Raw genomic sequence first — 26,802 nt, forward strand, 5'->3', positions numbered from 1 at the left:
AAGTTGGTTTAAGAAAATAAAATAAAAGTATAAAGGCATCAGTAGATTTCTGACCTTTCTTTTAGTATTTATGAAACTTTGACACTGACAGCTGATATTATAGAATTAACATTGCTGTTGAATAATGGAGTATGTTTTGAGTGACCCATTGTTCCCATGGTCTTGTGGACATACACATTGGCAGCAAAAACAGAGGTCTTACAATAGAATAATGGTAATTTGCACATCTCTCACAGCAATCTTGAGTTTACTGTATGGACCTCAATTTAAATGCCAAGATACAGACAGTGTCAGGACCAGTTAAATGTAATGCTCAGACCTTTTCTAAAATCATATAATTTTGTGTACTACTCTGACATAATGACCTTGGTTTTGTTTATTTATTTTTGATCTAGTCACACTTTGGTTCAGTTGAGGACTCCGGTGTCAACCTCAAGATGAACTCCGATTTTAACACAACTTAAAAACATGTGACTTGAGAGATAGAGTTGGTAACTTAGGTGAGTGAGAAAAGTAATACGAAAACTGAAGGAACTTAAATCGTATGACTGATATGAATAATACAAAATGTATTTTGTACTCCAGTTGAATAGCGAAAAAGCCAGAGTTCAATAAAACAATGGAACAAGTAAAGGCAGCTACTCAGAGTAAGACTTCAAGCAAATCAACTTAATTGCCACTTTTAATGTACTGATTTTGTTAATAATATAAAAGCAAGCAATGCTTCCTTTTGTAAATGTTCTGTGAGATGGTGGAACGTTGTGTGTCACAGGGAATGGGGATCTTGACTTTACCACCCAGATCATGAGGATGGTAAAAATCTCTATTAAAAAGAACCTGAATCTCAAGGTGTGCTGCACATCATTGAGATGCATGACTGTTGAGGTAGAACAGTTGTTTGTGAGCAACCTGTAGAGAAACTGCCACAGCTCAGTTGTATAAGGCTTACTCATGCAAGAGGGGCTCTGTGTGAGTGGATCCTTCCTTACAGTCCTAGCTGCTCATGAGACTGAGGTGGAATCCTTGAAATTTCTTCTCATCCTCCCAGTGGAATGGGTGGGCTACTGGTAGGTAATAACACTCAACCTAAAAATAGGGCTCGTGCAGTCCTCCAGACTCAGAAATATTTCAGAGTTCTAGTGTATAATGTAACAGAATGCATGCTGGTACTCAGAGTATGTTCTTATTAGTTAAAAGGAAAGAGGGGAGCTTTGAAAATGCCTCACATTTTTATATTAAAAAGATTTGAGGGGATTTCAGGTACATTAAAATCCGTTAAGTGGTTGCAAAATGGGAGACAGTTGGTCAGAACCTAAAGTTCCGAACAAGTGACAAACCTGCAGAAAGCCAAATGCCTCAGGGAATACGCCATTGAGACTGACCTCGATGTCACCTTCAACTACAGCAAAGGTGTTTTGACATGCAGGGATCTGGTGGACATTCCCAAAGATGAACGTAAAGTTGAATAGGCCCAAGAAGTCATTGTTCACATCCAAAATATAATGAAAAGGTTAGATGGTGATCTGGTTAAATCAGACTCACTTATACTTACTTTCAACACCATGAAACTACTAGAGCATGCCAAGGCATGTTACCTACACCTAAGTGTATGGCCTTATGTCCCCAACCCAATTTGCTGTTTCAAATGCCAGCACTTTGGCAAGAAGTCAGTTGTGGTTAGGCCGCTCATGAAGCAGTCACTTGTTCATCTCCTTTGAAGTGTCTGAATTGCTCTAGGGATGATCTTGTTGGGAGTAAGGACTGGAGTGTATATCTTGAAGAATGGAAGATACAAGAGTTTTAAATTATGAACCACATCTTATTTGGTGAGGCCAAAAAGTTGTATGAGGCATTTCTGCCACCCACGCTTGCTACGTCCTTTGCTTCTGTTCTTAAATAGCCAGTTCAGAAGACTGATGCTGCTACAGAAATGGAGAATGCTAGTGTTAGTACTAGTACTGTATGTGTCAATGCACTTGTGCTGACATAGTGGAGCTCCCTGGTTCAATCTGGTCCAGCACTGCCATTACCACTTTTGCGGCTGTGGCTCCAAAGCCTCCCCAAGCAAAAAAAAAAAAAAAAAAAAATGAAGTCAAAGGCAGAGACTCAACTGCTAACAGAGATGGGAGGTAATCAGTCTAACAGTGCTGACGTCACTCTCTCTAATGTCTTTCATGATTCATCTTCAGAGATGATGGACATTGATGTTGGCTTGGTGCACTGACCTCACCCCAAGACTAATCTTCCAACGGCAGAATGAGAGCGTGAAAGGGCTACCTCCATGATAAATGGCTCCTGTACTACAGTGGAACATCAGAGGTTCGGAACACATGCAGAGGAACTGAAACTTCTAGAACACTAACATCCCATGTGCTTGTGTTCGTAGGAAATGTATTTTAAAGTGTCTGATGCCCCCTCAGTAGTGCACACTACTCCTCTGCTCTTCCCCTGGCTACTGGCCTGCAAGCAGTTGCAGTTGAAATTCATGTGTGTCAGAGAATCACTGTTATCTCACTGTACTTACCTCCACATGTGATAGTCTATGAGGATCTCACGAATCTTATAGAACAACTTCTCCGACCATTTCTTCATTGCCTATCATCTTTTGTGGGGCTCAACCTCTCCTTGCCCTCAGGATTGTGTTTCGAAGTGCCTTATGATATCCAGTGAGCTGTGCATCCTCAGCACAGGCACCCCTACTTGTTTGTGTGCTGCTGCTGCTGCTGCGTCACCCTCCACCATTGACCTCGCTTTCTGCTCTCCAGCTCATGTCAACTTTTTTCAATGGGGAGTCATTGATGACCTTGATTCCAGTGATCACTTTCCATTCTGGATTCGCCGACTGGATGGAGCTCTCCCTCTTATCATCCTAGGAGGCCACCTGTCCCTTGGTGGACTGATCAGTGCTGCTCAGTAATCCGTGTAAGTCCTGCGGCTCTACAATGGTTCAAGTGTTGCCCAATGGTGGAAAATCCCACAGCCTTTCACTTCTCAAGGGCAAAGGCTTGACGCATCATCAAGAAGAGCAAGAAGAGGTCATGGCAAGTGTTCTTGGACTCTCTCAACTGCAATCAGGATGATTTCCAGTAAAGGCAGTCGGTTACCTGTTTTAGCATTGTTGAAATGAGTTTCTCTCCTACAGTGTTCCTTGTTAGTCGATGATTTTCAGTTTCCTGTTCCTTCTCTAATATTGCAAAAGCAACACATCAGTCACAACTTACAGTACAGAGGCTGGAGGAGTGGGCTGCAAAGTTTGGTTTTAAATTTCCCACAGAGAAGTGTGTACCCCTCCCTCACTCTCTCTCTCTCTCTCTCTCTCTCTCTCTCTCTCTCTCTCTCTGTGTGTGTGTGTGTGTGTGTGTGTGTGTGTGTGTGTGTGTGTGTGTTTAATCCTTATCATCATATTATTAATTTACCTGAACTGTTTATGTGGAACATCAGCCCCCCTTTTAAAGACTGTGTGGGGTTTGGGCCTCAATTTTGACTGTTAACTCTAGTGGTTACCACACCTGAAGGCAGGGACTCAGAAGGCATTGAACATTTTGAAGCACCATAGCCACATGTCTTGGGGGAGCAGGCAGTGCATGTCTACTCCAGTTTTATAGGGCTTTCATCCGAATGCAGCTGGCCTGTGGGTGCGCAGTGTATGGGTCAGTGAGGCCTTATTACCTGAAGACAATTGATGCTGTACACCATGAGGGGATTAGGCTCATGATAAGTGCTCACAGGACCAGCCCCATACCCAGTCTTTATGCTGAGGCTGGTGAACCACTTCTCCCCGGTTCCGAGCAGCCTGCCGAAACGAGACATCATAAGTGGGGTAGAGCAAGCCATAAGAAGACTACCTGAAGAAGCTGCAGAGGAAGTAAGAAGAGACGTCTGCAGAGTACTAGACAAAGCAAAGATGCCGAAGAATAACATTTCGACAGCAGAAAAAAAAGGCGCTACAGGCACTCGGGGAGGACCAGGACACAGTGGTCTTGGCAGCGGACAAAGGCAACGCCACCGTGCTGCTTAAATCAGAAGACTATTGGCAGAAACGACGCCCTCCTGCAAGATCCTGCCTATAAAAGACTAAGGAAGGACCCCACCACAACAGTGACCTGCAAGACTGTTGAGATGCTCAACAACTCGGGACTAGAGAAGGATATCATCAGGAAGCTGTACCCGAGGGCACTAGCACCACCATGTCTCTATGGCCTCCCGAAGGTCCACAAAGAAGGTGTCCAATTATGACCTATTTTGAACACTATTAACTCGCCGACATATGCTATTGCTAATAATTTATCACAGATGCTAAAACCCTTGGTGGGTTATGGTCCACACCATGTGAAAAACTCGTCTGAGTTTCTGAAAGTACTACAGGGAATACGGCTGGAAAATGAAGACCTACTAGTCAGCTTCGATGTGACATCCTTATTCACACAAGTACCATTAGAAGACTCCCTAGCTTTACTCGAAGAACACTTTGAGGAGGATATCATCAAGCTCTTTCGCCATGTTCTAACCACCACCTATTTCAAGTGTGGTGGGAAGTTCTACGAACAGATAGATGGTGTAGCTATGGGCTCCCACCTAGCACCAGGCAAAGCCGACCTATACATGGAGCACTTCGAAAAGCTAGCACTGGACACTGCTAAACACAAGCCAAAAGCCTTCTACAGGTACGTTGACAATACCTTTATAGTTTGGCCACATGGCAGGGACAAAATGCTAGGGTTCCATCAACACCTCAACAGCATACATGGAAATATCAAATTTACCATGGAGATAGAAGAGAACAGAAGCTTATCCTTTCTGGATATCCTGCTCACAAGAAACATGGACGGCACACTGGGACACGCAGTGTATAGAAAGAAAACACACACGGATCTCTATCTTAATGCCAATAGCTGCCACCACCCTGCGCAATGCAATGCTGTACTCGACACCTTAGTGCACAGGGCCAGGTCCATCTGTGATAAGGAAAGTTTGCAACACCTAAAGGACACCTTCAAGAAAAATGGATACAGTGAGACACAAATAAGACTGACCACAAGAAGAGAGAAGAGAGACTGGATGAAGACGAAGCAATGGGCTGTGCGTTCTTGCCATACGCGGGTCCTCCGCCGTCCAAGATCACGAGAATTCTCAAAAAACATAAAGTGAAGACCGTTTTCCACACAGCAGGAAAAATCAAAGACCTTCTTGGTTCAACCAAGGATCCACTAGGTCTGACAGCACCAGGTGTGGTCAAGATCGGATGCGAATGTGGGATGCAATATATAAGACAAACGCAGCGTTGCATCTCACAGCGCCTCAGTGAACACATTAGGCATGTACGCTTGGGTCAGACCAACAAATCTGCTGTGGCGGAACATAGTATTGACGAGAAGCACACCTTCGATTTCGAGGACACAAAGAAAATATGCAGTAAAAATGGATTTTGGGACTCGGTAATCAAAGAGTCCATAGAAATATGGTTACACAACAACCTAATCAGCCGCGACAGTGGCTACCTGCTCAGCACAGCCTGGGAGCCTGCAATCAGGAAAATCAGAGAAGACCGTTCCATTCCACCAAGAGCCACCGCGGGCACGTGATTGGCCGGCCACGGGAAGCGGAGAGCGGTCCAGCAGAGATATAAGCCTGCGACAGGCGATATCCCGACACTTCGCCTCAAGATGATGGAGACGCATTCCATCGAAACGTTGCTACGAGACGACGACGCTACTCGGCTGACAGCCCGTGAAGACTTCATATATAAAAACTATTCCATTTGATGCCCAAGATGTATGAGACAGGCATAATACCCTCAGACCTCAAGAACAGTGTAGTAATTCAAATTCCAAGGAAACCAGATGTGACAGGTTTCAGTATTACCAATATATCAGTTTAACAAGTCTGACTGCAAAATGCAGACATGCATTCTTTTCAGAAGAATGGCTTCAGGGAAGATCAGTTTGAAGTGCGGAGAAATTTAGGAAGATATTAGGCAACACTGACCCCATGGCTTACCTTAGAAGATAGGATAAGAAAAGGCAAACCTATGTTTATAGCAGTTGTAGATCTGGAGGAAGCTTTTGAAAATGTTGACTCAAATACACTCTTTGAAATTCTGAAGGTATCAAGGATAAAATACGGTGAGCAAAAGGTTACATACAATTTGTACAGAAATCAGGTGGCAGTTCCGAGAATCAAGGGGTTTGTGGTAGTGTGAAAGAGAAACACTGGTTGATAAAGGAGTAAGACAGGGGTTTAGCCTATCCCCAATGCTATTCAGTCTGTGCACTGAGCAAGCAGTAAAGGAAACCAAATAAATTGTTTGGAGAAGGCATTAAAGTTCAGGGAGAGAAAATGAAAACTATGAGGTTTGCCAAAGATATTGTAATTATGTCAAAGACAGCAAAGGACTTGAAAGAGCAGTTGAACAGAGTGAACAATGCCTTTAAAAGGTAAAATAAGATGAACAACAAAATCAAAACAAGGATAATGGAATGTAGTTGAATTAAATCAGGCAGTGCTGAGGGAATTACATTAGGGAGCAATACACTAAAAGTAGACGAGTTTGTTATTTGGGCAGTAAAATAACTAATGATGGCCAAAATAGAGAGGATATAGAACATAGACTGGCAGTGATAAGAAAAGCATTTCTGAAGAAGAGAAATTTTTTAACATCAAATGTAGATTTAAGTGTCTGGATGTATCCTTGTATGGAAGTGAAATGTGAAAGATAATCAGTTCAGAAAAGAAGAGAAAAAAGCTTTTGGAATATTGTTTTACAGAAGACTGCTAAATATTAGATGGGTAGATCATGTAACCAATGAGACAGCACTGAACAGAAGTGGAGAGAGAAGAAATTTGTAGCACAACTTGACTAAAAGAAGGGATTTGTTGATAGAACAGGTTCTGAAACTTCAAGGGATCACCAATTTAGTACTGGAGGGAAGTGTGGTAAGCAGGTTCAAAAGGGTCCAGGTTGTAGTAGTCTTTCAGAGATGAAGATGCGTACACAGTGTAAAGTAACATTGAGAACTGCATCAAAGCAGTCTTTGGGCTGAAGACAACAACTAAAACTAAAAAATATCACTAGTATTTTATGTTTAGTTCCAACATTCATTTGTCACCTGACGATGGCCTATGATACTGAAAACTGCTTCGTGTGTTTATTTTTGATATTAAAAGGCTGAATACCATAACTCAGCAACCAAACTTGAACTATTCTTCATAAAATAATACCAAGCCCCCCTCCCCCCCTCCTCCTCCCTCCAGGTGACAAAAATCATGGGACAGTGATATGCACATATGCAGATGACGGTAGTATCACATACATAAGGTATTAAAGGGCAAGGAATTGATAGAACTGTCATTTGTACTCAGGTGATTCATGTGAAAAGATTTCCAATATTATAATGGCTATATGATAGAAATTCGTAGACTTTGAATGTGAAGTGACAGTTGGAGCTAGAAGCATGGAACTGTCCATTTTGAAAGTCATTACAGAATTCAGTATTCAGAGATCCACAGTGTCAAGAGTGTGCTGAGAATACCAAATTTCAGGCATTCCCCCTCACCATGGACAGTGCAGCAGATGGCAGCCTTCACTTAATGACTGAGAGCAGCAATGTTTCCATAGAGTTGTCAGTGCTAAGACAATCAACTCTTCATGAAATAACTTCAGAAACAGCACGACATTGCATGTTGTGCCTCCTCTGGTCTCATGACCATATCAGTTGAACCCTCCGTGACTGGAAAACTGTGGTCTCGTCAGATGAGTCCCAATTTCAGTTGTTAAGAGCTGATGGTAGGGTTTAGTGTATGGCACAGACACCACAAAGCCATGGACCCAAGTTGTCAACAAGGCACTATGCTAGCTGATGGCTGCTCCATAATGGCGTGGGCTGTTTACACAGAATGGACTGGGTCCTCTGGTCTAACTGAACTGCCCATTGATGGAAATGGTTATGTTTGGCTACTTGGTGACCATTTGCAGCCATTCATGAACTTCGTGTTCCCAACAAACATTGTCATGTCACCGGGGCACAGTTGTTCGCGATTGGTTTGAAAATCATACTGGACAGTTGGAGTGAATTATTTCGACACCCAGATTTCCTGACACAAATTCCATCAAACATTCATGGTATGTAATCGAGAGGTTACTTCGACAGCTATAGAGGCAGCATGGCTCAATATTTCTGGAAGGGGCTTCCAGCAATGTGTTGAGTCCATGCCATGTCAAGTTTTTTGCACTACACTGGACAAAAGGAGGTCCAATATGAGATTAGGAGGTATCTCATGACTTTTATCACCTCAGTGTGTAATTCAAGTTTGATTATAATTTTCCAAATTAAAAAGTTTCTTTATTGTATGTAAACAAAATTTATTATGCAAAGTATGTTTGTTTTTTGTTGACTCAAAGTTTAAATTAATGATGCTATAAACAATTTCCCCCAGTATCTAGAATAGTGAATACCAAGACAGCAAAAGAAATTTATTTTAAAATTACTATATATTATCCTTATTTGAATACACAAATACTGACGATGCCAAAGTACTATAGTGTCTGAAGGTCCTGATCATATATTTCTTGCTCAAATGCTGCCCATCAGTACAGAATTATCCTGAAAAGCTGCATCCTTGCTACTGTTGTGGAATGTTGACATTAATACTAAGGATAAAAGTAGTGGGATATGATTTGCTAAGATTAACTGTTCCGTATCCCAGTATTTCTGTCTACTGTAAAGAAACAAATAGCTGTTTTGGTACCATTGTCACAATTACTTATTTATCCATTTCATTCCATTACATGCTTCTGTAGAACACTGAGTACAAATTGTAAATGCTGAGGCTCCAGTAAATCATTTCACTGAATGAAAGCAATGGTGCAACAGAATTGACTTATCTTACAGTTGCTGGAGTATTAAACTTAGGCATATGAAAATGTTTCTGCTGAAATGCTGTTCTCAACTGAGTTATGAATATTGTAATTGCTTCTTATGGTGTACTACAAACCTATTTATTTCACTGCAGTTCCTCAGTACTGTCATTTACAAAGAGGTTACACTCATAATTCATAATCATAATGACTGGGCTGACTCATTATACTTAACTGGATGAAATTTATCATATAATTCCAGTTTATTTGAGCTACACAGAATTCTGGTAGGCATTTATGTTGATTTTAATTGTATTCCTGAAACTTCAGTTTCAGAAGTTGACTGATGCCTAGACTTTGTGTTAGCTTCACGTTTTTACAGCAATAGGAATGATTGAGAATTCATTCATTCAGTTCTTTCTTCATGTGGAAACCAGATAATTATTAGCCATCAATATTCATAATGCTGATTTAAAAGATGTTAAATATCCAGCTGTATTTAAAACAATACTGGAATTTGTAAATAAGAGCTTTCTTTTATGTCAGTATTGCCATTTACATCACCAGTATAAAGAAGGAATAGTAGAAGGCCTAGAACAGAGCCCTGTAGGCCTTTTCAATAAAGAAAAATGATTGACAGTATGCTACATTTTGTTACATACAGATAAAAAGAAGCAATCCCGCCACAGTCTTAAGTCTGCACCCTTCGTGACATGGGACAAATAACATGGCCAAGCTGTTAATTCTCAGTGTCTGGCAATTTGTGAAATATGGCAACACTATAGGCTGTGGCAGTTTCTCAAGGAAGTCTTTTCTTCTGTTTCAGTTGTTATGCTCCATCTACGTTCGTGGTCCAGCAGTAAACAATGTGTTGTCTGACTACAATGTCCTGCGGTCAAAATGTTCATTGCTTAAAGTTTTTTAGTGCATCTCATCTGAATGCTGAAGTTCTGAGTGTAATGGTAACACAGCTACAATGTATTTCACTTTCTGACACACCGGTAATAACAGTTCCATTCAATATGGTGTGAAAGGTTGTTTGGTGGACCAGCAGCTGCTGTGGCAACCTGCACTCCCTCACCGTGCTTTGAAAGCATCAGCTACCGCTCATTGCTTTACAGTTGTTAAGTGGTGCACCATAAAAAATGTTTGTGGTTTACCTTTCACGCTTGATACGAGGCGTGTTTTTTAAATAAGTACCATTTTGAAATTTAAAAAAGATGTGCTAATATATCTCAATAATTTTAGTTTTACATGAAAGCCTGTACCGTAATCTACGCACTGATGCCATTACAGTCTGATTCTTCCTTGTTTACGTTGTGTACTGAGTGTTTAAGATGCCTCTGATAATCGTTAGTCCTGCCGACTGTGAAATACGGGCTGTTGTAAGATTTCTTAGTGCTAAAGGCCTAAAAGCAATAGATATTCATCGTGAGATCTGTGCAGTTTATGGAGAAAACATTATGAGTGATGGAATGATGAGAAAGTGGGTGACAGCATTTAAAGATGGCCGCACAAATGTGCATGGTGAACAATGGAGTGGGCGTCCTTTAGTCGTTAATGAAAGTTTGGCACAGGAAGTGGACAATAAAGTGAGTGAAAACAGACGCTTTATGATTTCCTCCTTGCGGGATGACTTTCCTAACGTTTCTCGTAGTGTTTTGTATGGCATTGTGACTGAGCACTTGAATTACCGAAAATTGTGCACACGTTGGGTACCAAAAATGTTGACGGATGTGCACAAAACCAAATGTTTAGACAGTGCATTTACTTTCCTTGAGCGATACCACAATGACAGTGATGATTTCTTAAGCCAAACTGTTATGGGCGATGAAATATGGGTGGCCTATGTCACACCAGAATCGAAACAACAGTCCATGGAAGTTGAGCAAGGGCATCGTTATGCTGCAAGACAATGCCTGTCCGCATGCGGTGAATCAGACCAAAGATCTCATCACATCTTTCCGATGGGAAACTCTAGATCACCCTCCATACAGCCCCGATCTTGCGCACAGTGACTACCATCTGTTCCTGCACTTGAAGATACACTTAGGCGGTCAGCGTCTTCAAGATGATGACAAAGTCAAAACAGTGATGATGTGGTGATTAACAAGTCAGGTGGCAGACTTCTATGAGGAGGGTATTCTAAAATTGGTACAACATTATGACAAGTGCCTCAATATTGACGGAAATTATGTAGAAAAGTAGATTAAGGTACCGGTTTTCATGTAGAAATAAAATTATTGAGATATGTTAGCACGTCTTTTTTTTTAATTTCAAAATGGTACTTACTTAAAAAACACGCCCCATAGTAACAAAGGCAGATGCCATACTTTTATATGGTGAGTAATGTATTAAACTAATATGTGAGACATGAATATGGATGAAAATTAATTTTATAGTTTGTGATCCAATCAGAATACCTCACTGAGTTGTTTAATGTTGTTGTTAATGCTTTATATCTCCTTCCTTTTCCTGTTAGAAGCAATTCTCCATGCAATTTTTCACTGGGAATTCTCATGTTTCATCAAACCATAATGAGTAACAGTATCATTGTTTAAGGTCTTACTGCGAATGTATGCGATAAACTGCGTGAATCTCTTACAGTGCATGCTCTGTAGCAGTGCAGGCACTCTGAACATTTTGAGGTCCTTGAATGAATGGAGAGCATAACACTGGCCAAAAGCGATATTTAATGTATTGAATTAGATTAAAACCAACAAAATTGAAGCTAGCAGAGTGGAAGGAAATTGCTAATGCCAGTATAAGCAAACATCTACAAATGTGTCTGATTGCTATTAAACAGATGTAGCACAGAGGATATATATTCACTTCAACTATTCCCCTGACGTAGGGATCCTATTTTTTGTTGACAGTAAAGTCAAAGTTCTTCAGGTATGTTTGTGCAGTGAAGAAGCTTGGTATTCACAAATTGGATATCTATGACCATTAACACGGCTTACTGAGTTGAGCTTCTGCAAAGACTTAATGTGTAAAGGTTTTCTTCAGATTTTGTTAAAGAATTTCTTCTAACAGTTTGCAGCTCCACTGAATAGAACCGAAAATAAGAATCTAGAGGGCACTATTCTACACTGCTATTAGAGCTGATAACTCACACTGCCCTTGCATCACAAAATGTATGGAACCACCGATTTAACGAGATGCTGCTAAAGCTGGTGTCTTGCATTGCAATCTAGATTGCTGAAAGTCATACCACATTATTAAAGATAATAAAGATTATAACATTATTATAGGTACATGCTTGTTGCAGTACTAAAAGTCACAAAGTGATGTGTCAGATAAAATGCGGCAGCGAGTATCAGCATGTCGCAAATAGAATAACACACAACTAAAACATATAATGTGTTGTGCTGATGTTCCAGCATACTTAGTGTACACTGACACAGTGTCAAACATATATATGGTAAAAGTTGTTACCCATGTGAAGTAAGGCATCCTTGAAGTCCAAAAATTAAATGTTCTGCCTCAGTGACTCATCTCACATGAGGATTATGCAGCATAACTCATTGCAGTGAAAATGTAATGCCAAGTGAATTTAGTGGATCAAAAGTAAATGCACTGTCACAGGGTTCCCATATATCTGCAACCACATTGGCTAGTTTTAGCTGAGCTAGGGGCAGCTATGTTGCTTGTCTTGCAGGGCTCTCAGAGGGGAGGCATGAGTGCATTCAGTTTTTATACACCGTTATCCCTTGATATATCCTCAGATTGCATTTCAGGCCATCAGTAATTAAGGCATTCAATTACAATGAAATGAACACCCTTAGCTGCTTGCAGGTGTTGACATACGTCAACGGGGACAGATGAAAATGTGTGCCCCGACCGGGACTCGAACCCAGGATCTCCTGCTTACATGGCAGACGTTCTGTCCATCTGAGCCACCGAGGACACAGAGGCTAGCACGACTGCAGGGATTTATGTCTGGCACGCCTCCCGCAAAACCCACATTCTCAACGTATTGTCCCGCACTACTTTTGTAGTGTCCCCGTCCATTATACTCATTACTTGTGGCACGTTGCCGATTCCCGTAAGAGTTCGGGCACTGTTTGTGCATTCGCACAGAAGAAGAAGATGGTCAAGTGGCCGGTGAGCCTTAACTACATATATATTAAGATGGTATCTGTCCGAAAGAACAGATACCATCTTAATATAACTTGCTTGTTCATTGCTTTCATAATGTTCCCTTCTTGCTATGTCCCTAAATGATGGATAGTATCAAAGTTTTGTTGCATGGCACTCGTAAAGCAAACCATTATGCCTGCTCCCATGAGGTATTGGATCGAGATTGCCAGAAGGCTTACGAATTGTACTCAAAGCGAATGTCGCAAGTGAAACGTGCACTTGATTACCTGGAATTTCCATGTTGGTTTACGTAGTTCTGTAAATAAAAGCAATTAGAAACCCTAATTTATCTGTTGCCATAACTCATTCAGATAGTAGCATAACAAAATTATCAAACATAATCTTCCATTTACAGGCCGGCCGAAGTGGCCGCGCGGTTCTGGCGCTGCAGTCTGGAACCGCGAGACCGCTACGGTCGCAGGTTCGAATCCTGCCTCGGGCATGGATGTGTGTGATGTCCTTAGGTTAGTTAGGTTTAACTAGTTCTAAGTTCTAGGGGACTAATGACCTCAGCAGTTGAGTCCCATAGTGCTCAGAGCCATTTGAACCATTTTTCTTCCTTTTACAGCTGTAACACTATAACCAGCAACTGAGCCAATAGTAAACAGTAGTCATGGTCAAAAATTCAGTGTTACCTGTAGCAGTAGGAGAGGTCATACTACATACTTGACTGTTAAGTAATATACTGCAACACGAATTTGTGTGTTATCACCATGTTAAATCAACAGACATTGTCGAAAAGTTCTGCTTGTGTCACCAGCTTGCCATTGTCATCTTTTATTTTTGGGCTTTTCCTACTGCTCTGGAATTGAGATGTCGAGGTACATGTTGTATTCTGTGTTGAAAAACGTCTTCCCATTCTTCTAGATTCACTAGTGATGTACACTGATATCAAACAGGGGTAGGCAGCAAATGAATAACATAAATAATAGTTTTAACAACAAGCTAATACTGTATAATGAATGGTCATTTCAAGCATAAGCTACCCATACTCTCACCTCTGATGTTGCGAGCTATCTACTTCAGCTACAATTATAACAATGAGAGAGGGTTTACTGCAGCAGTGCCTTGTCCTCATATTTGTAAAGTATTCACTTTCTGAAATGGTAGCTGCTTTTGAAATAGGTTCCAAATTTGCTGCAAAAACTGTGTCTTCTAACATCCTTTTGCTGCTACTTTAACTGAGCTGCTAACTGTCACACGTAAGTGTTGAATATTAACCCACCATGTCATAAGTCTTTTAGCAACCTCACAGGAGTAGCCATAGTTGTCTGCTTCATGGATACAAACTTACATCACCGAAGATACAAGAGAAAGTCTCTGAAAAGATTCAAAGCAACTGTCAGTGACAAGAATCTGTATTTTGTTCATAATCTCTGTATCAAACAAGTTGCAACAAATCATGAAAACAATGAAGAAGCTTGTTAGTATGCATCACCTATGGTATATCTGGAGGTGATAAGCATATGAAGATGCAGAATTGCACATTGCCCACATTTACAGTTTAGTTTCTGTGTTACTCAACACAATTTTCATTTTCTTCTCTCATGATTCTTCACATGAATTGATTACTGTGCTATGTTGTATAATTAGTTAACGACCTTTCTTCTTGCTGCCATCTTCACCAACATGCTTCTGCATTCCCATGATAGTCATGAAATTCCATTTGTAGGTGGTACAAGTCTGCAGGCAGACAGAGTTGTTTTTGAGGTGCAAAGTGTTTGGTATCTTACAGTTTCATAGTGTGCTGGGGAAGGCAGATTTCCAATTACTTTTTATTTCATTGAAACAAGATTTTGGTGCAGACCATTGGAGTAAGTGTTTTATTTGTTTGTATATATCATGATGAAAAATTACATACGTCCATATTTCACATGCTGTACACTGCCTGAGTGGAAACTAATACCTCTGACTTTGCTATCCCCCTGCTGAAATTATGTAACACTGGCGTTAACAGCCCCCTTCCACACTTGAAAGCTTCAAAAATGAGAAATTTTATATTAAATCTAATTGAAAGCCTTAAATATAGGTAGCCTGGAAGGAATTTAGAAAGTATCAGGAGGTAATGCTGTATAGAAACCAAATGCTCTTGTGCCTCCCGTCTGAGAGCTCTGTAAGATGAACAAGACAAGTTCACTACACAACTACCTCCATCTCAGCTAAGACTAGCAAACATGGTTGCAAATATTTGACAATCCTGTGACAGTCCATTTACTTCCACATGTGGTCCTGAATTGATACAATAAATTCACTTGGCATTTCTTCTCCACTTCAACGACTTATGCTACTTAATTCTCATGTAAAATAAGACACTGAGACACAAACTTTAATTTTTGGACTCCAAGAATGCCGTACATTACATAGGTAACAACTTTTATTATCTTTATCGCTGTGGTATGCGCCTCAGCAACAAACATAGCGATGAGAGAGACCGGCTCCCAACAGGGTCTCATTTTCTCAGTGGTTCCACATGTGTCTTGTGATGCAAGGGTAACGTGGGTTCTCAGTTGTCGTTTCTGAGTAGACAAGTGCATTCTAGATTCCTATTTTCCATTTTAATTAATGGAGCTGCAAATTTTTTGAAGATATTCTGTAAAAAAATGTGAAGAAAACCTTTACACATTAATTCTTCTCTGCAGCTCAAGTCAATAAGCTGCGTTAATGTTTATGTACGTATCTGATTTCTGAATACCAAGCTTCTTCACTAGACAAACATCTCTGAAGAACTGTGACTCTACTGTCAGTGACAAAAATTTTTTTGTTCATCACATAGTACCCATATATCTGGGGAATAGTTATGAAATGAATGTAGTTCCTTTGTGCTCGATCTGTGTAACAGCAATTAGGCACACCCATAGACATTTGCTGACACCGGCATTAGCAATTTCCTTCCACAATGGGAGCTTCAGTTTTGTTCATTTAAGCGTGATTAAATATCTTAAATATTACTTTTGATCAGCGTTAAGTTCTCCATGATTCCACACATGGACCTCAAAATGTGCAGCATGCCTTCATTGTTATAGAGAATGCACTGCAAGGTATTACACAGTTAGTTGCATACATTAACTGTAAGAGTCAAAGAATAACAGTAAAACCCATTACACCACATTTACTCACTGTGGCCTCACAAAAAGATAAGGATTCCCAACGAAAAATTGCATGAAGAGTTGCTTCTAAAGGAAAAAAAGAGGAGATGTTATTATTAATGTTAAACAACTTAGTGAGGTATTCTGTTTGGATCACAAACTATAAAATTAATTTTGAGCCATACTCATGTTTTGCGTATTGGTGTAATACAATACTCACCATATAAAAGTGGGTCGTCTACCTCCATGACTGTTGGGCATGAAATGCAAATCATAGACACTTTTTGTGGAGCATCATTCAACAACAATAAAGTGAGGAACAGTAGCTGACACTTTTGGCACAGGGTGAAGGAGCTTAGGTCCACTGTGGCAGCTGCTGCCACCAGGTGCTAGAAAGTGTGGTCCTGGAGAGGCCTGACACATGGGCATTCAAAGGCAGACAGTCCATCAAGAAATCTGTTTCAAAAATGTTATTGGATGGAGCTGTTATTATCGATGTGTCAGAAAGTGAAATACGTTGTACCTGTTCTTCCATTACACTCAGGACCACAGCATTCAGACAAAAGGCGCTATAAAAAATTTAGGCGATGAGGGTTTCGACCACATGACATTGCAGTCAGACGACACATTGTCTACCAGTAGATCTGGGTGTAGACAGAGAACAACTTGAATAGGAGACAAGAGTTCCTTAAGGAGCTGCCACTGCTTACAGTGTTTCCAGATTGTGCAGACAGCCAGACAGAGAGAATTATCAGAGTGGGCATGTCACAGCTGGTGCAGTCTTGGACTCTGTTGGAACTGACCGCCGGCCAGGTTTTATGTCAAAGAGTGTACACTGACAAATCTTTCCACTTTAATCTGTACCATCGGAGTACATGGTGTGAGATATGAACAGTATACTATAAGCAATATTTTCTTCGGCAAAAAAGAATTACCATTACTCAGAAACTGTCACACATGGCTGTTATGGTACTGATATTTAAATAGTGTATCTAATTAAATTACTTTCGGAGTAATTAATTTTTGGGCATTTTTCAGAATACAAATGTGCTTTCCGCTGTCCTGCTGCTCATAAAGGAACTTGATTATGCCAGCTTAGAAGTCTTGGAAAATGCTGTAAGATCACGATTAAATGAATTTGAGAACTGACTGCAGAAAAACTGGCTGATACCCTTCTGTGTCTTTGTGTCTGTTGTAAACTGGTATGTGGAGTATGGAAAGATATCACTCACTCAAAATGAGGCAGTCAGAGCTGGCTATAATGTACAAAAATATGAGAGACAATACATGTACATCACTTTATTAAGTGTGACCTCTTAGGAAATTTTAGTTGCAAGCACAAATAGCTCTTAGTTGCTTCTTACTGCTAATACATTTAAAACAATGAGTGGACTCTTTCCATATTCTTTGCGTTCATTGTTCAAAAATTTTGTTTTCTGTAATCATCTGTTATTTTTTATTTTAAAATGTCGTAGTTACTGTTACCATTGTTAACATGCTGACAGTTAGCAGTGCTGTTTTTCATTCTGTGTTAAAACTCGGGCTGCTGTAATTGATACTCATATTTATTGACGGTTGTCACAATTTTTTGTTGTTGTTAATATTCCCACTACTGTAACTTGTAGTGATATATTAGAAATAATTTTTAACAGTAACAGTGCTATTTATATGTGTTTATGAATCTTTGGAAGAAAATATTTTATTTTGACTGAAGTAAAAGCAATGAAATTTTGAGTTGCAACAGACGTTGGTAGCTATTTATCATGTTTGTGCACGTCAGTGCTTTATAAAGTTTTTTTCTAAACTTTTTGTGTTATGTTGGTAAGTTCATCTTCTCTGTGGCCACTAGATATTTTTTTATCTACTAGCCATCATAAGTATATAAACAAGAAAACACAGTTGGAAGCATTAAAATTTGTCAGCTGTACTGACTTGATAACGAGGAGAAGAGATATTTAGTAGTTCTCTCATTATTGGTAAATAAGTCACTGGTTGATGAATAATACATGTATCTATACTGTTTTGAGTTTAATCTGCAACAAGCACATTTTGTGTAAATCAGTTGTGTGATTTTAATTCGGTGAAGATGGGAAATATGAAATGTTCTGTTCAAAGTGATGAAAATACTTTAAACAGCCTTTGGTTAAAAGATATGTTTTCATAAAATATAACAAAGACACAATTTTAAGTGTCATTAAATAGAAACATTTTCAATATTTGTAGATTGTGTGCTGGCACTGGACTTCTCCTTTCCACTTCTTAATTCCCATCTTTATTCATAATATGCATTGAATGATGCTTTTCACACATTTGTTACAAGTATTTACTTTATATGATAAAACATTAATCCCAAACTTCTGTTCTGGTAAAGATATTTCACTTGTAATGACTGGTTACATTATTGGTGCTTGCTGTTTGCCACATGATCCACATACCTGGCCATGGCCAGTGTAGTTTCCCCTGTCCTATTTAATCATATCATTAATCAACTTGTCATAAGTCTGTTACTAGAATCTGAGAATCAACATATGCTTTACCTAGGTTATGCAAGAGATTGTGCTGATTTAGAATGGAAGAAAGTCTTAATTCTGTATTACCCAGCCTCACAATGTTGATACTAGAGGAGCAAATACATAAGTCTTCAGTATCTCCCTGATAATTTACAGCTTTAATATTAGGAACTGCGTCTGTTGTATTATTTTTCTGGAAGGAATTTATATGTAAGGAACAAAATAGCCACAAATAAATGAAAAAAACTTTGTTTTGATTTTAAAACTCAAAACAGATAGAGTAATCAGAATTTCAAACATTTAATAATAATATCACCTAAAACACTATTTAAAGTGTATTGTCCTAATTGAATACCCAAGGAAATGAAAATGATTTGTAGGAAAAAATGTGAAGAATTTTTGGACAAATTCATGTAATGACACAATTACTTTGATGTTTTCATTTTGTAACACTTTCCTGCAAGATTGGAAAAGTTGTGTTTATTGTGCTGTAATTCCCATGAGTGCAACTGAGAATTTTGATTAGTTGAGAGGAAACATACCCATTTGGGACAAGTAATTTCTATACTGAAGATAACTGCAGTTATGCTGTACATATTTTATGTTTGTATATGGCTTATACTTTTCATTCAGTCATCATAAAGGTTGAAAGCATACAATTAATTCCACATTAGAATTCCAGAGATTCCTGACCTCTAATCTGGTTTTGTCTTCCGTACTCAAATACTTTGGCAATCAAGCCAACATGCGGCTGGTCCCGGCAGAGGTTCGAGTCCTCCCTCGGGTATGGGTGTGTGTGTTTGTCCTTAGGATAATTTCGGTTAAGTAGTGTGTAAGTTTAGGGACTGATGACCTTAGCAGTTAAGTCCCCTAAGATTCCACAAAAACACACACACACACACACACACACACACGCACGCACGCACACGCGCCAACATGACTATGGACTATATACGTATTAATGACCTTAATAAAACAATCCTTATGTTGCTGTTGTATCCTCTAACAAGAGCTCCACCACTGTGGTCATGAAATTCTGAAAACTACATAGATCTATGTCAACTTGTCTCCCTACTAGTCCCCATATTGTTGTGCACAAGCTCCCACAGATAGGCCTTCTGCCTCGATTGATCATCATCTCCCACCAAATGTTTGCAGCCTTGCTTTTACATCCAAGTCAATTATAAGCCTAATCCCCACCTTTCTACTATTATTGTTCCATTACAAATAGACTCCTTGCTTGTCACTGTGAATGTTATGACTCCGGTCACCATCTTAAGTGCCTGTGGCCTTGCTGTCATGAAAGAATACCTTCCCCAGCATCCTTCTGACACCAAATCCAAGACATCCATCCTAATCCTTTCAGTGAGAAAGCTAAATGTACAAAAAAATCTCTGGAAATGCTATGGGAACTCAGATGCCCTCTTCCTATGGCAAACTGTTAATGGGTAACTTAAAGGAATCCTTCCTGTTCATTCAACATCTTAAACACCCCATGAGAGGCTCAGTGTCACTGATACCATCATCATCATCATCATTGTCATCATCATCTAGACCTGTGTCAACTACAACCTCAGCTCTTTCTTCCAGAACCTCAACATTTAGTCCCAAAATCCCTTCAGCTGTTCTTTATCGACTTAGTGAGCTACGTTTGTAGCAGTTGATCTTCTCTTCTCTAATGCCCTCATAATAAATCACATATCAAAGTGGTTCACTTTCAGGAGACCCAAAGTTCATATCCTGATTTATACTTTCTACAGATTCCCTAAATTGCTTAAGGAAAATGCCAGGGTGATACCCTTGAAAAGAACTCCACTGATTTTCTTTTCTATCATCCTCAATCCAAACTTGTGTTCCAGGTCTAGTGACATCATCCTCAAAATAGAATTAATATCTCTAACTTTCATAAAATCCTCAATTCCCATGAACTGTTCTAACCACCAACAGTAGCCCCATGTTAACAGTTGTCAGCTATTCCACATCAAGAAGTCCATCCCAGCAGCGACAGGCAAATCTAGAAACTCTATCTAGAGTGGAACCATTAGTTAAGCAACTATGCTGACAACTTCTCCAGAGCTTTGATGAACCGACAATACACTGCCCAGCTAGTTCATAAATATATATCCCTTGCAATTTCTAATAGGACATCATAAATCACATTTCCACAGTGAATCAGCCTCCAGCCATTACTTCCTTTCCAGTTCTTAAAAACCTGTCACATCCTTCACCAGACGTTAGACTATCTCACATTGTGCTTTGAAGTAAGGGGTATTCTGCACTAATCCATAACAGTAATATTCATTCAGCTGTCCAACCTATCCAGTATCCTAAACAACTACGTCATCCCTGATCCCAATCCTGCACATCGAAAGACATTCCTCTGCGGAAAGATCATATCAAAGACCTTTACCACACATTACCACCAACTGCAGTCCACACACTGGCATTCCATCTGCAATAGAAAATCAGGCCATATGTGAAGATACCTACATTATATAGAAACTATGCTGCAATTACCATGCAGTGTTGTGTGTCGGGGATGGCCAAGAACTCTGCTCACATGTGGCTCTCTCTTTCCTGATCACACATTCCACCATTACCATGCCCTGCTTTCTGAGCCTAAAAATAAATGAACTTTGAATGCACTGCATTAGATGGCAATGCAGTCACATAAGCAAACAGTCTCTATAACAACTCAAAAACAGATCAGAGACTGGCAGTGTCCTGAAAATGTTTAGAAAACTGTTCCTGTAATTCTTTCAATGCCATAATAAATTTTTAAAAAATTCAAGTTATCTATTAATGCATTAGCTTAAGGAAATGGGTGGTGTTCTTTGTCAAAAGTTTTCTCTTCCACAATACAATTTTCTTTTTAAATGCATACACTTTCCCCTACAAGTCAGAAATAAGTTACTCCTTATCTTAGTACATTTAAAATGTGAGGTCTGCAATCTATTCTGAATCTTTTAAATTTGGTTCTTTCTTTCTTTCCTTTCTCCTTCCAGAATTCAACAATTGCAGGTCTTAAATTGGAATATCATTCCAGGGATGCCACTTGTCTTAAACAAAGTACTTCACAATAGTATATAACATCACAATACTCTTTGTTCAGTTCTGTCAAAAACTGTAGAAATTGCGGCTGTAATAATGTGTGTGACTTCAGAAAATGTGCTCTTAATACAACCAGTTTTATGATGTAATCCATGCATGCAAATTTAGCACATAGTGCTTCTTGATGTGCACAACAATTAATTCCAGAAAAATTGTGTGTTGGTTGTTGTAATTTTTTGCTCTTTCATTGGCGACTAAATTTTTAAATTCTTTGTGCTTGGGGTTCTTTCTTAAGCAAATTTATGGTATGCATTGACTATTCAACTGCTTAATTGATATTGAGAATTCTGGTGCTTCATTTTGTAACAGAACTGTGATTGCCATTCATAAAATGTTTGTGTTGATAAATTGCTAGATTGCCTCCTTTTGTGCAAACCGTCATTAGACCTGTGAACTTCCTTTATACCATAAACAAATAGTGGAGGATAGACAGTGCTGGCCTGCCAAACTGTAGATAGTAAGAACTTATGACTTGTGTCCTTTCATTCCAATTGGTGGGACATAAGGCTTTGTTGAAGCATCACCAGCTGTCTCTGTTTTGTATCATTGCCCTTGTCTCTCCACACATTTGTCCTGCTTTTGTTGTCTCTGTTTCCACTGACCTCCTCCATGCTAACCTCGGTCTTCATTTTCTGTGATAGTGCTGGTGATTTCAATGTTGGCTTGTCTCTCTCTTGCCTTCTGACTTATGCACAATTTGTCTAACCTACTTCCATTTTATTGCTTTCAGCTATTTGTCCAAAGGATTTTTGTTAGTATGGTTCCACAGCTCTTCATTGAATATTGCATTTGGCCAAAATACTGTCAAGATTCTTTGTACGCACTGGTCTGTAAAAGTCTCTGTTTTCTTGGTAACTGATTTTTGTCGCAGAGTTCACACATATACAGCAACATTAATTTTATGTTGCTGTTGTATACTGAAGTTTTATTCACTGGGAAGTCTTATTGCTTTTTGAAATGGGATGCAATTGGATGAATGCTTCATTTTTAAGGTTTTGTACCTCAGTCGGTAGAAGCTGATTTCTTATAGGATCAGTTTGTAGTCTGTCTGTCTGACTGTTCAGACCCCTTTTTCTCAGGTAGGAGTAAATGTATAAAGTTGAAATTCATGTCATGTACTGTGGTCTAATGTCCCTTGGTGTTCTTGAACATTTAATCTTCTACATCAATTCAGTCAAAAGAAATGGCCATTTATGTCACTTACTTTGATATACACAAATGTGCCCCTCAAAATGAGCAGGATATTTCCAATTAACCTAGAATCATGCAATTTGCCAGGAAGCAAGGTCCCTACATCTACATCCATACTCTGCAAGCCACCTGACAGTGTATGGCAGAGGGTACTTTGAGTACCTCTATCGGTTCTCCTTTCTATTCCAGTCTTATATTGTTCGTGGAAAGAAAGATTGTCAGTATGCCTCTGTGTGGGCTCTAATCTCTCTGATTTTATGCTCATGGTCTCTTCGCGAGATGAGGTATACCTTCGTGGTGAAGGTATGTTCTTGAAACTTCAACAAAAGCCTGTACCGAGCTACTGAGTGTCTCTCCTACTGTTTCACAGTACAAATAAAGGCTGAGGCGGAATCCAAAAATTGTTAAATTGTAGTTATATCACATAAGAAATACGTTTTTGCCATAAATCACCTGCTCTTTTCTTTTTGTATGTCCGGACTAGTCTCAGGAACTACTGTACACATTATGATACAGCTTTTCTTTATAGTAGACTGATTTATGAAGAAACTTCGCATATATAATGTATAAATATTTCATTGCAAATTAGCTCAACTATGAGGAATCGGTCAACCACCTCTGTGAAAACATCATTATTGCCATTTGCTGGTAAATTTTAAGTGAGCATGTTAATACAACTTCAGAATTAATAACATAAATGAACAAATACAATAGCAAATGTGAAATTATGCAAAAAATTAAAACTTACAACTTAAAACATTCTCGAAAGTATTTTAATTCGTGGGACTGGTACCTTGCCAGTATTGATATAAATAACAGGTAAAATTCATAGTGATTCTTGATTCCTGGGATGGATGAGATATGTATATACATATATGAGCTTATACAGAACCCTCAGAGCATGTGGCGCCTCCAGTTTTAATTATAGTGCTTCAGAAATACGTGAAGTCACCAATGACATCTCCATTCCTCCCATTTATTTTACATTTTCTATCAATAGTCACATTTAGCCATAGAGATTTGGTCTTTCCTACATTTATAATAAGTTCCACCCTTCCTGTCTGTTCTTGCAAATCTTTCAGTTTATCTTTAATGTGCCTGCAGTTTTGAGATAGGAGATATGCATCATCAGCAGAATCAATGTCATCTAGTTGGTCTGTGGTGCTCCAGCTTATTTCCGCTCTCTCTCTCTCTCTTCTTCTTCTTCTTTTTCCTTTTTATTTTATTTTATTTTTGTACTTCATCCATAACAATTAAGAAGACAGATGGAGAGAGAACACACATCTGTTTTACCACAGACTTCATGTTAATAGATGTCAGTTTCCGTAGGTGCATTACTTTGCAGGAGTATCCACCATACATTTCCTGCATTATTACATAGTTTGACATGGTTTTCCACAGGCATCTACTGGACACAATCAAACACCTTTTCATAGTCAAGGAACACTAGATATGGACTAGCCACATATCCCATACGTTGTTAGAGGATGATTCACAGTGTATTAATCTGATCTAAACAGGATAGATTCCTACAAAAGCCAGCTTATTCCCTTTGAAAGCATATTTCAAGGTAGTCTTGCATTCTGTTGAGGATGCTTAGTGACAGAAATTTACTAGGAATGGATAACATGACCCCTCTCCAGTTATTGCAATATGTCATCCCCCTTGTTTGTAAGTTTACTAAGATGCCTGTCACCCATTTTTGTGGCATTTCTTCCCTACTCCAGATCTTCTCAAGCAGAGGGTACAATAGATCTTTTGTTGTTGACAGGTTTTCTTTTAGCAGTTCTCATGAAATATTTTCTGAGCCTGGAACCTTACCACACTCTGTTTGCTTTAGGAAAACTCTGATGTCCTCTCTGCCACACACTGCACCCTTGATTCTTCTGGTACTTCATATTCATCTGCATTCTCATGTTCAATTACATTTTCATGTTCTTCTATTGTCTGCAATTTTTCCTGTCTGTACTTCTCTATTTAGCACCTTTTCAAAATGATTATGGCATTCTTCCAGCTGTTCAGTTCCATTTTTCAGCTAGGGTCTTGCCTTGCTTTTCACTGAGCAGTTTATTGGTCCCTTCCTTTCTCGCATTTTTGCGGTCTTAGTTCTAGACTAAACTCCTGTTTGACCTTAGGGTCCCTTGCCTTTGAGGTATCAAACCACTTGTTTTGGGAATCAGTTTTTTTCCTTTATAGCTATGATTTTAAAGTGCACTTTGGCTAGCGTTAAATGGTGGTCACTTCCTACATCAGCTCCTGTTTTATTTCTAATATCTACCAATGATCCTTTCCATTTACCAGTTAGGGAAAAATGACCTGATTCTGTATCCTGTGGTCAGGTGACACCCACAAGATGTTATGGCATTTTTGTGTGAAAACAGCATTCCTCCTACAGCTATCTTGTTGCTTGCACAGAACTCCATAAAGAGTTCACCATTGGCATTTTCTTGTCCTACCCTGGCTTCCCATTATATACTCCATTCTGAGATTTTCTATGCCCACTTTTGTATTTATGTCTCCCATTAAAGTAATAAAATCTCATTCACCTCTTTCAGTGCTATTTGCAGTTGAGCATAGAAGTGGCTTTTGCAGTCTGTCTCTGCTTGTTCATTTGGATCCTTGCATTGAATGATGGTTCCAGTCTGTATCCAAAATTTAAGACCACACTGTTAGAAATCTGCCAGATACTATTTTCCATTCCAGCAGACCACTCTTCACCATTTTGTTTAGCATTATGTCAACACCATTCACATGATCATCTGAATATGGTTTACCTGAATAGATAAAAGTCAACCCATCTTTATCTCCCATGGATTGTTGTAGTTTTCCTCTGTTGTAGAGGATCTGTACATACCAAAATCCAATTCTCTTAATCTTGTTTCAATCAAAAGGCTGTTAAGTCATTGTCAGTCTTTCTTTTTCTTTTTTAAAATTCCTTAAACTATGTGATTTAATGAATGTAGGTTGTTAGCCCAAAGTCTCAGAATGCTCGGATGGGGATACCACATTTTGGCCTAAGCTAGATGGTCTCTTACCTAAGGTGTGAGACTTGTTGTCAAACCCCTCTGCTAAAGCCCTCCCAGGAGACACAGCCTTGTTGTTGGCATCTTTAATACCAGAAGGAGGGTTTATGCACCACAATGAAGCAGAAGGCTGTGCCATCGGTAGTTTAGCTACTGGTAGGACCATCCAAGGAGGAGAAAGACATGCCAACCAAATAATTCACTGATTGCTGAAAGAAACAGTGTCAGATCGCACTGCAAAATGAAATGCTATGGTGTACTGAGTAGATCCATGAAGGATCAAGCAAAACCAAGATGTACCAAGTAGTGCCTAGTCATGCTAAGCTCTGGGCCACACACATGCAGTACATTGTGCACACATGAAGATTTGCCCGCTAGGTCCAGGCCTGTCCTATGTGAATATGACAACATACTGCCCATCTATCTATATCAATGACCACTGCTAAACTGTGGATAACTGTAAATTTAGGCATCTGGTAGTTGATCTTTCTGCACAGAACAGTGTGTCGGGCACAGCAGAATAGGAAATGGATGAATGGGTGAGTGAATGAATGAAAGCATGCATGAATGTGGCCAAATAAAATGAACAATACAAGATATTTTAAGTTTAATATACAATGTGTCTTCCAATTTAAAAACAAGAAGTTTGTGTTTTCAAGATCTGTAGGCAGATCACTTATTTATGAGTGTGTCTGACTGTGATACTGGAGGTGTTTCTGATATGAACAAAGCATTTCAGTTCTCTGTTATCAGGGAAGGTACTGTAATGGTTATGGTACTGGGCTTTCATTCATTATGAGCGAGAATCGAAACTTCGCCAATCCTTCCAAATTTAGTGTACAAGATATGCACATAGTGATGCACAAAACATTCATTAAGATATT

General features: G+C 39.3%; 1 protein-coding gene across 1 annotated transcript in view; it reads left to right on the forward strand.

Annotated features, from left to right (window-relative positions):
* Window positions 1-17,522, forward strand: part of LOC126249570 (uncharacterized) — a 312,366-nt gene extending 294,844 nt beyond the window's left edge. The window contains exon 11 of the mRNA XM_049951235.1: window positions 17,122-17,522. Coding sequence (XP_049807192.1) covers window positions 17,122-17,232 — 111 coding nt within the window. The 3' untranslated portion in view covers window positions 17,233-17,522. The remainder of the gene's footprint in view (window positions 1-17,121) is intronic.
* The last annotated feature ends 9,280 nt before the right edge of the window (window positions 17,523-26,802 follow it).

Source organism: Schistocerca nitens, chromosome 3, assembly GCF_023898315.1.
Source record: "Schistocerca nitens isolate TAMUIC-IGC-003100 chromosome 3, iqSchNite1.1, whole genome shotgun sequence".
NCBI lineage: Eukaryota > Metazoa > Arthropoda > Insecta > Orthoptera > Acrididae > Schistocerca > Schistocerca nitens.